The 10,579-nt window shown below is 41.0% G+C and overlaps 1 protein-coding gene and 1 pseudogene across 3 annotated transcripts; one reads left to right on the top strand and one right to left on the bottom strand.

The window, feature by feature from the left end:
* Positions 1-5,913: 5,913 nt before the first annotated feature.
* On the bottom strand, positions 5,914-6,813 carry LOC132841384 (tubulin beta chain-like; annotated as a pseudogene).
* Positions 6,814-7,716: 903 nt separating this feature from the next.
* Positions 7,717-10,188, top strand: LOC132840630 (tubulin beta-4B chain-like). 3 transcript variants are annotated; one of them, XM_060862427.1, is made up of 5 exons: positions 7,717-7,773; positions 8,193-8,301; positions 8,409-8,519; positions 9,128-9,207; positions 10,066-10,188. In XM_060862427.1, exons 1-5 carry the CDS (start codon positions 7,717-7,719, stop codon positions 10,186-10,188), a joined length of 480 nt encoding a protein of 159 aa, XP_060718410.1. The 3 variants fall into 3 exon arrangements, with proteins under 3 accessions (XP_060718410.1, XP_060718409.1, XP_060718408.1); XM_060862426.1 differs by having other exon boundaries at positions 9,128-9,250; positions 9,977-10,188; XM_060862425.1 differs by having other exon boundaries at positions 9,128-10,188.
* The last annotated feature ends 391 nt before the right edge of the window (positions 10,189-10,579 follow it).

Raw genomic sequence — 10,579 nt, 5'->3', positions numbered from 1 at the left:
CATGCTATCCTGCATTTGGGTTTGTTTTTACCCCGCATCGCTGACAGAAGGATTCTGCCATTTGAAGGCCCAGCAGGATAGTGTCAGTCTGGCTCTGTGGGAGTATTTTTTTTTCTGGACTGGATTTCCTGCCCTGTTTTCCCTGGACTTTTGTCTTTTTCCTTTTGATTTTTGGGTGACATCGGTCCATTTGTTCCAGGCCGCTCTGCTTCCGGTTTTCTGCGGGGGACAACGTCTCACTTCTTGCCGGTGGATGATGTCACCAGCCCGGTTTTGTTTTTTTTTTCTTTCTCAGTGTCCTGTGACATCGGCCCGCACCTGGCCGGTGGAGGATGTTGCTTCAATTCCTGTCCACAGGGGGTGTTGTAGGCCTGTATTTTGCCCCAGGGATACTTTTGTTTATTTTTTGCTCCGTGGCAGAAGTTTTTTCCCTCGGCTGTGGACATTGCTCTGCCTCTCTGGCTGCACCACTGTGTCCCTTGCTTCCCCCACCTGCCTGGCCTTGTGCCTTGCTCCCCCACCTGCCTGGCCGTGTGCCTTGCTCTCCCACCTGCCTGGCCTTGTGCCTTGCTCCCCCACCTACCTCGCTGTGTGCCTTGCTCCCCCCTCCTGGATCTTGCCAGGATCATGGTCCCCTCGGAAATGCCGCGTCGGGACGTTGACCATGTGCGGTTGTTTATGTTCTGTGTCACGTGTCTGCCCCACCATTGTCTCTTCCTCCCAGCCTCTACACACCTGTTCCTCGTGTTAATTGTCTTGTGTATTTAACCGTGCCGCATTGCCTATGGTGGCGTGGAACTCTCGTCATTGGTCATTTCAAGTCTTGTCATGTCTTTGCTTGTGTCTTTGTCCCTATTTTGTGTTTTTTAGTTAATAAATCGAGTTTATTTCATGCTATCCTGCATTTGGGTCTGTTTTTAACCCTGCATCGCTGACACATTATAAACAAGAGTGGTTTAAGAACTGCAAACAAAGCAAATGTGTAATTGTTGAAGAAATTGTATTGGGGTAATTACAGATGTACTGTAGAAGTGATTCTTTGTAGAATACATGTAAGGCCAGAGAAGACACACCCATTCATTATGGATAATTTATACCCATGTGTCTCTATCAAAAGATGAAAAAGAGAAGTGGGAAGACTTACGAGGGTGGACATTGAAATGTAAGAAAAGGCTTGAAATGTGAGATAGGCTTGAGCTGGATATCCTTGGCTGACAGAACATTTGAGATAACACCACAAGCACAGATGTGCTGAAAGCAATGTGGCATTTACCACATATTTCTATAGATGATCCCCATTTAAACGCAGTTCTTAAGGAACTCTGAGCAAACGTGTATATAATTAAGAATACTGGTGCAAACATCCCCCAAATGTGATTACAGGCCTTGTAAACTGCAGTATTCTTAATTTTGGTTTGCTTTTTACAGTATATTAATGGAAAAACAGATTGTGAATCTACCACCATTTATAATGAAGCTTGTAAAATGCAAATTGTAAAATATCAGGTGAAATTCTTGGAACAACTGATATCAGAACAAGGTAAAAGCCTAGAAAAAACTATGTAATTTTTAGGCATGTTTGCAGAACCTTTATACATTATTATGCAAAGCTGGAGGCTCCCTTCAGTACAATGGCTCATGGGAAGGGTCTACAGGCCCACATTGCACTTAGTACAACATCTGAAGCAGAAAAGGCCTTTGTAAGATTTGAAGCTAGCCTTACAATCCACACCCAGATTAGATATATCAGCTCCAAACAAATAATTCACACAGATAGTAGATAAAAAAGGGGTGGATGACCAGCATTACATCAAGATCATTAAGGAAAACAAAGACAAGTAGATTATTTTTTAACTAAACTGGAACCAGTGGCAGTGGGACTGCCTATTTAAGATCTGTAGGAACAGCTGAAAATGCATTCAACGCTTTGGGTGACATTGTAAAATACAGTGAAAATAGTTCCAGATGCAGTACTATTTTTTCAACTTGAACAGAAAACAGTACATATGTCAGCAACCAGCACGATGGTTGAGAGATGTCTTGGGGAATGCTATATGGTACTAAACACATATGTATGGTCTAACTTGCAAAAGATGGCATCATAGAATCCAGACTTTGATCTGTTTATAGATGGAAAAGCCTACAGAAACCAGAAAACAGTTCACAGTTATGTCAGTAATGCAGTCACACAATATGAAATGGTGAAAGCTGAAAAACTAGCAACTAGTTAATTGCTCTAACAGACGCATGCAAATTAGCATAAGGCAAAAGTGTCACCATTTACACTGATAGCAGATATGCTTTCAGAGAAGTACATGATTTTTGGCACATTGTGAAAATAGAGGTTTCCTTACTTCTTAGGTAAATAAATTATGTACATTGGCCTGATTTCTGATCTCCTGAATGCAATCCTATGAACAAAATCTAGTGCCATATGTAAATGTGACACAGGGAAAACTGACTCCATTTCACAGGGTAATGCCAAAGTGGATGCAGCAACAAAGGCAGCCACACAAAAATCCTCTATGTATAAAGAAACTTTGTACTCCTACAGCTGATCTTGAAGACCTTCAGGCACTTTGCACAGCAGAAGAAGAAGCAGCATGGAGAAAAGCAGGATGTGTGGTAAGAAATGGGGTTTGGTATAGCCCCCACAAAAAACCATGCTTGCCAAAGAAACTGTTTCCTTACTATAATAAGTTGATGCATGAGTCAGTCTATGCATCAAAAGAAGGGATGTACAACAATACCCTTAGATGTTGGTACACCTAGGGCTCCCAAACATTTGTGAAAGATACTTTGTTATTGTGCAACCTTGTCCTCTATTCTTTCACAAATTCATAAGCAGGTAAAGGAAGCATTGCCCAAGGCAAGGTAAACAGATCTGCACAATCTCAAGCCAGGCGATTGGGTGATGGTGAATGATTTCAGGAGGAATGGCTGGGACGGTTCCATAATAATTCCATAATTCCATAATTTCTAGAGCCTTGGGAAAAAACAGTAAACCAAAATTGCTAAGATGGTTGCCCTTATCCAGAGCGATTTACAAAAGTTAGATTTAAATACCCTGGAATTGTCTTAACTACCTCACACTCACCCACAGGACAAACACAGAGACTATAGTTGGGGACTGTGGTATACACTGGTTGGACAGTGGATTCTCTATATATCAATAATAATTCCGGTGAGTGCAGAATTAATCCTCCTGTGTTTGTTTGGCCCTTGCATATTTAAATGTGTGTAGAACGTTATAATGTTTAATTTAACAACCAAACTACTTGTGAAACTAGGCAACAGTGATTGGACTCACTCCATTTTGAGATGTTTTCTCTGACTGGCCTACTCAGACTGACTAAGAACAAGGTAAATACAGACAGTAGAGACTGCATGCGACTTGAATAGAAGTCATAATCAGATTGACTCTGCTTTTATTTGGATTTTATGTGTTCAGGTCCTATCCCCACAAAACAGCATTAACTACTGAAGATCATGTATTTTATTTAGTGCTCATTGAAACCGTGCAAAGGAGAATGATATTCTGATGTGAGATTGTATGTGATCATTAGCTTTATGAATGTACTCATTCATTCATTCATTCATTTTCTACCGCTTTATCCGAACTACCACGGGTCACGGGGAGCCTGTGTCTATCTCAGGCTTCATTGGGCATCAAGGCAGGATACACCCTGGACGGAGTGCCAACCTGCACACACACTCTCATTCACTCACGCACTCACACACTACGGACAATTTTCCAGAGATGCCAATCAACCTACCATGCATGTCTTTGGACCGGGGGATTAAACCGGAGTACCCGGAGGAAACCCCTGAGGCACGGGGAGAACATGCAAACTCCACACACAAGAGGCGGAGGCGGGAATCGAACCCCCATCCCTGGAGGCGAACTTGCTAACCGCTAAGCCACCATGCCCCCCTGAATGTACTCATTCATTCATTCATTCATTCATCTTCTACCGCTTATCCGAACTACCTCGGGTCACGGGGAGCCTGTGCCTATCTCAGGCGTCATTGGGCATCAAGGCAGGATACACCCTGGATGGAGTGCCAACCCATCGCAGGGCACACACACACTCTCATTCACTCACGCAATCACACACTAGGGACAATTTTCCAGAGATGCCAATCAACCTACCATGCATGTCTTTGGACCGGGGGAGGAAACCGGAGTACCCGGAGGAAACCCCCGAGGCACGGGGAGAACATGCAAACTCCACACACACAAGGTGATGGCGGGAATCGAACCCCGACCCTGGAGGTGTGAGGCGAACGTGCTAACCACTAAGCCACCGTGCCCCCCTGAATGTACTAATATTCTTGATAAAATTCATTAGTAATAATTCGCAAAAATTTTGTGGACAAAAGGAGGGAATTGTGATGGTCAGAATGAGCTGGGGATGAGTTGGCTCATAAATGACTCCAGGCAGACATTGGTAATATTATCCTGATCAGGAGATGATCAGGTGTTGTCCATCTAGCTAATAATTGAGGATGTTTTCCTTTCTTCAGTTTCTGTGTTTGAATCATGCTTATAAAATATTAATTTAACGAATGCTCAGGGCCATTCCTCTATCATGCTACACGAGGAGCATTGGGTCCTGTTGGACAACACCACAAATAAATTGTAAACCTTTTTACTCTTGCTAATGCCTACCAGTCTGCTATTTTCTCTAAACTTCTGCAACACAGCTTTATGTGCCAGGAAGCACATGTGATTCTGTAAGCTTCTGTCTCTTCCTTTTGGGAGATTCTTTCTTTTCTGGTTATAGTTTTATCACAAGGAAAAAATGCTTGTTTGCTTACTGTTGCTGAGAATGACCTCCATGGGGGATGGCCTCCATAGATTGATTGTTGTGGATTTAAGCATTAATAGAGTCTGTCAAATGGGATGATTCTGTTTACATGATAAACAGAAGATCAATGATTGTTTGCTGTATGCTGACAATAAATCATTTTAATGATCATATTCCATGGCTTATATTTATTATTAAAATTGTATACCGTTGTCACGTACGCGGGGGTAAAAACGGACCCAAATGCAGGACAGCTAAACAAAAAAAGGATCTAATAACTTAAAAAACACTAAATGGGACAAAGCCAAAATCAGACGAAGACAACAGAAGACAACAGGATTCCACGCCGCACAAGGCAACGCGGCTCAATTAAATAATACAAATAATAAGACACATGAGGGACAGGTGTGCAGAGGCGGTTAGGAAAAGACAAGGGCGGGGCAGACACGTGAACAAGGAACATAAATAGAAGGCACATGGTTAAAGTCCAGGCAGAGTCCTGACAACCGTTTTCATTTGTGATAAAACTCAATCCTCAGTAATGGATTCAATATTTTAGACAATTTTAAAAACAGCCAGGGATTAGAACTAAATTAAAACAACAGCCCCATCTTATGGATAAAAATACCTAATGTGCTTACTAAATCATTTTGAACAGTAGATAGTCCCTAAGTATTTACTTTCATGTGCAAACAGACTTGTAAAAAGACAGGCCAAGAAAGGCTGCACAGTTTGTTTGATCAGATATTCATATGGTTTTTTATACTTGTTTTTACAATTTGATCATTTATAATCTTTGAATTCATAAAAAAGATACTATTATTGTACTACCGAGTCATGAGGAATAATGGAATTATTCCTATTAGGAATAATTATTACCAAGAAAGTATTATTCATAGCATTTTAATTATTGTGAAGCTATGTAAGAACTTAAAAGACAACTGGACTCTAAACTGCTGAATGATTTATTTGAAAATAAAAATGAGCACAGGGAGAGCAGTTAAACATTTATTAGAAAGTTTGAAAGTACACAGGCTTAGTAAACTTTTACATTTTTATATGGGAATTGTGAAATAAAAACATGCAAAAGATTAACAGATCTTTATGCCAACTCCTCTTCTGCCTCTTCCTCAAGCTCACCCTCTTCTTCAGCTGTGGCATACAGGTAATGCTGGTACTCAGACACCAGGTGTCTCAGACACCAGGTCATTGATGTTGCTTTCTGCCTCTGTAAACTCCATCTCATCCATTCCTTCTTCTGTGTACCAATGCAGGAAGGCCTTTCTTCTGAACATGGCTGTGAACTGCTCAGACATGCGTTTGAACAGCTCCTGGATGGCTGTGCTGTTGCCAATGAAAGTGGCAGCCATTTTAAGCCCTCTTGGTGGGATGTCGCATACAGCAATTTTGACATTGTTTGGAATCCACTCTACAAAATAGCTGCTGTTTTTGTTCTGCACATTGAGCAACTGTTCATTGACCTCTTTCATGGACATGTGACCCCCGAAAGACAGCAGCCACAGTCAGGTAGCTGCCATGGCGTGGGTCACACGCTGCCATCACATTCTTGGCATCAAACATCTGCTGTGTTAATTCTGGCACAGTGGGTGCCTGGTACTTCTGGCTCCCTCTGCTGGTGAGTGGTGCAAAACCAGGCATGAAAAAGTGCAAACAAGGGAAGGGCACCATATTTACAGCCAGTTTTCACAGGTCAGCATTAAGCTGTCCAGAAAAAAGGAGGCAGGTGGTCACTCTGATTTTTTTTAATTTTTCTTTTTTTTTTTTTTTTTTTACAGATGAACAGGAGAGATTAACATTCTTGTTCATTGGCAGACAACGATGTTGAGACCGTCATGGATAACTTCGAGTGCACCACAGTTCGGGAGGGCGGGTCCAAGCGGGATTGGGCTGGTGCACTGCCTCCAATGCTTAGCGGGGAAGCCCAGCTGTGGGGCTGGAGCGGTATTTTGGCTGCGACGGGCGGTGGTGCATGCTCTGCCATCACAGAGCCTTGAGCTTCATTCTGTATGTTTTGTGCACATAATCACTTTGGATTAGATTGTGGTTTTCTCTACCTTTTTTACCTGCTTCTGATTTCCACATATTAAAGGCTGTACAGTTTACTATTACTCCATGTTTTCTTTTCTTCCTGTCATTATCTTTTTCTGTTTGCACTAATTTAAAGATTTATGCAACAGTTTACACTCCATCACCACTTATGTCACAGACTCAGGAACCAATCATGTGGTCAATGTGCAATTAACAGCCTCCACGACGCCTGCAGTACGCCTCCTCTGGAGTTCCCATAGACGAGCCTCAAGTGCGGAATCCTGCAGACAACGATAGCTTGTTGTGGACATTTTGAAAAAATAGCACACTGGTAGGCATGGGCAAGAATGAAAAGGTTCACAATTTATTGTGCGCTGCTTTGCAGCAGGACCCAATGCTCCTCGTGTACCATGAGAGAGAAATGGCACCAACCATTCATTACATTGAGATTTTATTAGCTTCATTCAAACACAGCAAGCCGAAGGAAGAAAACATCTTCAATCATTCGATAGATGCACAGTGTCCAAGAACAGTTTCTTCTCCAGGCAATCTACTGCATGAACAGTTAAATGTTCCCCCATTGCGCGATTACAATGTCTAATCATCCTAATACATCTCAGTCTATTCTATTCTATTCTATTCTATTCTATTCTATCATTTATAGCACAACTGTACATACAATGTACATACAATGTATATCAAAGCATTCTTGGCAATAAATCTCTTTCTGATTCTGATTCTGATTCTGACTAGTAATGTGTAGTTCGTGAACGAGTTGTGAATTTTAACGTTGATTAGAGACGGTGTGTTTAGAGAGTTTGCCTTCACGATTTCTGTTGATCAAACTATTTTCAAAATGAGAGAGATTGTTCATCTTCAGGCTGGTCAGTGTGGGAATCAAATTGGTGCAAAAGTAAGTTTAAGAGATGAATATTACACAATTATTAAAGTCTTGTGTTATTAGTTGTCGGTTAGGTTACCTAGCAACAACGGAGGTACACAGTACCCCCCCCCCCCCAAAAAAAAAAAAAATTATATATATATATATATATATATATATATATATATATATATATATATATATATATATACATGCATAAATATATTATTTATCTAAGCTACTTTTCTCAACATTTATTTATTATTTATTTGTTTGTTTGTTTTTTTATTTAATCATAGCTCAACATTGCCAATTGTGTAAATCATTTGTAGTTGCCTGCTTGCTTTGGGCTATGCATGATTACCAGGAAAATTTCTGCTCAGGCTAGCTTGAAAATGTTACAAAGTTTAGAAAATTGTAAGTAAGACTGATCTAATTTAACGTTATGTTAGTTTTGGGAGGTGATCAGTGATGAGCATGGAATCGACCCAACTGGTACCTACCATGGTGACAGTGATATGCAGCTCGAGCGGATTAACGTGTATTATAACGAAGCCACTGGTAAATCCGGCTATTCATAACGTCACCATTTGTCATATACAGTAAGGTTATGGTTTAATTTTTACCTTAAATGATTGTTGTGTCAAATATATACTGTGGTGCCACAGGTGGAAAGTATGTTCCTCGGGCTGTACTCGTGGACTTAGAGCCAGGGACCATGGACTCTGTAAGATCTGGTCCTTTTGGACAAGTTTTCAGACCAGACAACTTTGTCTTTGGTGGGTGAAATTTTTAAATATTTTATAGATGTATATGAAAGTCTTCTTAAAGATAGAATTGAAGACAGAATTGAAAAGCTAAACCTTTTTTCTTTGTCTAACACTTTGTCACATTTTGCAAAATGTAACTAATCATGAAAATTACTACTAAAATGGTGTGGTGTTGTCTTCCCCTACCCCTGCAATTTCATTGTTCTGACGTGTAGGTGTGTGTAAGCCTGTTGAATTCTAATAAATAATTTCCATACCAACACTTGTGGCTGTTTCACTCTGAATTGAGTTCATTCTATTATATATTGAATATAAATCCTTCACCACAGTAATTTAATATTGTGACAGCATACATGATGCCCCTTTTGGAAACCTGGGGTCATGTTGCAGAAATGCAAATATTAGTTTCCAAAAAGAATTAAGAGATTTGGTATTACCCATTGGGTTTTTGAGCAACCAAGATGTAGGACCTCAAGTGAGTAATCCATAAATGGACAAAGTTTTTGTTAATTTCAAACCCAATCCAGAAATTGTCTAATAATGTTAATCTCTTCTATTCAACTGTAAAAAAAAAAGGTTTTAGCCATATTTTAGACTTATTGTCCTGCTTTCCACAGGTCAGAGTGGGGCTGGAAACAATTGGGCCAAGGGCCATTATACTGAAGGTGCTGAGCTGGTAGACTCCGTGCTGGATGTTGTTCGTAAGGAGGCTGAAAGCTGTGACTGCCTACAGGGCTTTCAGCTCACTCACTCCCTGGGTGGTGGCACCGGATCTGGCATGGGCACGCTGCTTATCAGTAAGATCCGTGAGGAGTATCCTGACCGCATCATGAACACTTTCAGTGTTGTGCCATCTCCTAAAGTCTCTGACACTGTGGTGGAGCCCTACAATGCCACTCTGTCTGTACACCAACTGGTGGAGAACACTGATGAGACATATTGCATTGACAACGAAGCACTTTATGACATTTGTTTCCGTACTTTAAAGCTCACAACTCCTACTTACGGTGATCTCAACCATCTTGTGTCTGCCACCATGAGCGGTGTGACCACCTGCCTCCGTTTCCCTGGACAGCTCAATGCTGACCTGCGAAAACTGGCTGTCAATATGGTGCCTTTCCCTCGTTTGCACTTCTTCATGCCTGGTTTTGCCCCACTCACCAGCAGAGGGAGCCAGCAGTACCGTGCACTCACTGTGCCCGAATTAACACAGCAGATGTTTGATGCTAAGAATATGATGGCAGCGTGTGACCCACGCCATGGCCGCTATCTGACTGTGGCTGCTATCTTCCGGGGCCGCATGTCCATGAAAGAGGTCGATGAGCAGTTGCTCAATGTGCAGAACAAAAACAGCAGCTATTTTGTAGAGTGGATTCCAAACAATGTCAAAACTGCTGTATGCGACATCCCACCAAGAGGGCTTAAAATGGCTGCCACTTTCATTGGCAACAGCACGGCCATCCAGGAGTTGTTCAAACGCATGTCTGAGCAGTTCACAGCCATGTTCAGAAGAAAGGCCTTCCTGCATTGGTACACAGGAGAAGGAATGGATGAGATGGAGTTTACAGAGGCAGAAAGCAACATGAATGACCTGGTGTCTGAGTACCAGCAGTACCAGGATGCCACAGCTGAAGAAGAGGGTGAGCTTGAGGAAGAGGCAGAAGAGGAGTTGGCATAAAGATCTGTTAATCTTTTACATGTTCTTTTCACAATTTCCATGTAAAAAGTTAACAGTTAACAACTGAGCCTGTGTACTTTAAAAATTTCTAAGAAATGTTTAACTTTGGCAACTGTGCTTTCACTGTGCTCATTTCAATTTTTTAACTAAATCATTCAGCAGTCTAGTTGTTTTTTTAGGTTCGCACTATACAATGATTCTCAATTAAAATTTTATAAATAATACATTCTGTTTAATAATTATTCCTAATATATTAATGACTCAGTAATACAGTAATAATATCTTTTTTATGAATTCAATTATAAATGTTCAAACTGTAAAAATAAAAATAAAAACCTATGAATATCTGATCAAACAATGCTGTGCAGCCTTCCTTGGCCCCACTTATTAC

The sequence above is a fragment of the Tachysurus vachellii genome, chromosome 26 (genome assembly GCF_030014155.1).
Source record: "Tachysurus vachellii isolate PV-2020 chromosome 26, HZAU_Pvac_v1, whole genome shotgun sequence".
Lineage (NCBI taxonomy): Eukaryota > Metazoa > Chordata > Actinopteri > Siluriformes > Bagridae > Tachysurus > Tachysurus vachellii.
Note: the sequence above shows the minus strand (reverse complement) of the source record. Positions and strands in the feature narration are given on the sequence as shown.

Coding starts and splice junctions, on each gene's coding strand:
- LOC132840630 (XM_060862425.1), top strand. CDS start 7,717: ATGAGAGAGATTGTTCATCTTCAGGCTGGTCAGTGTGGGAATCAAATT. Junction 8,302..8,408: donor GTATTATAACGAAGCCACTG/GTAAATCCGGCT, acceptor GTGGTGCCACAG/GTGGAAAGTATGTTCCTCGG. Junction 8,520..9,127: donor ACCAGACAACTTTGTCTTTG/GTGGGTGAAATT, acceptor TGCTTTCCACAG/GTCAGAGTGGGGCTGGAAAC.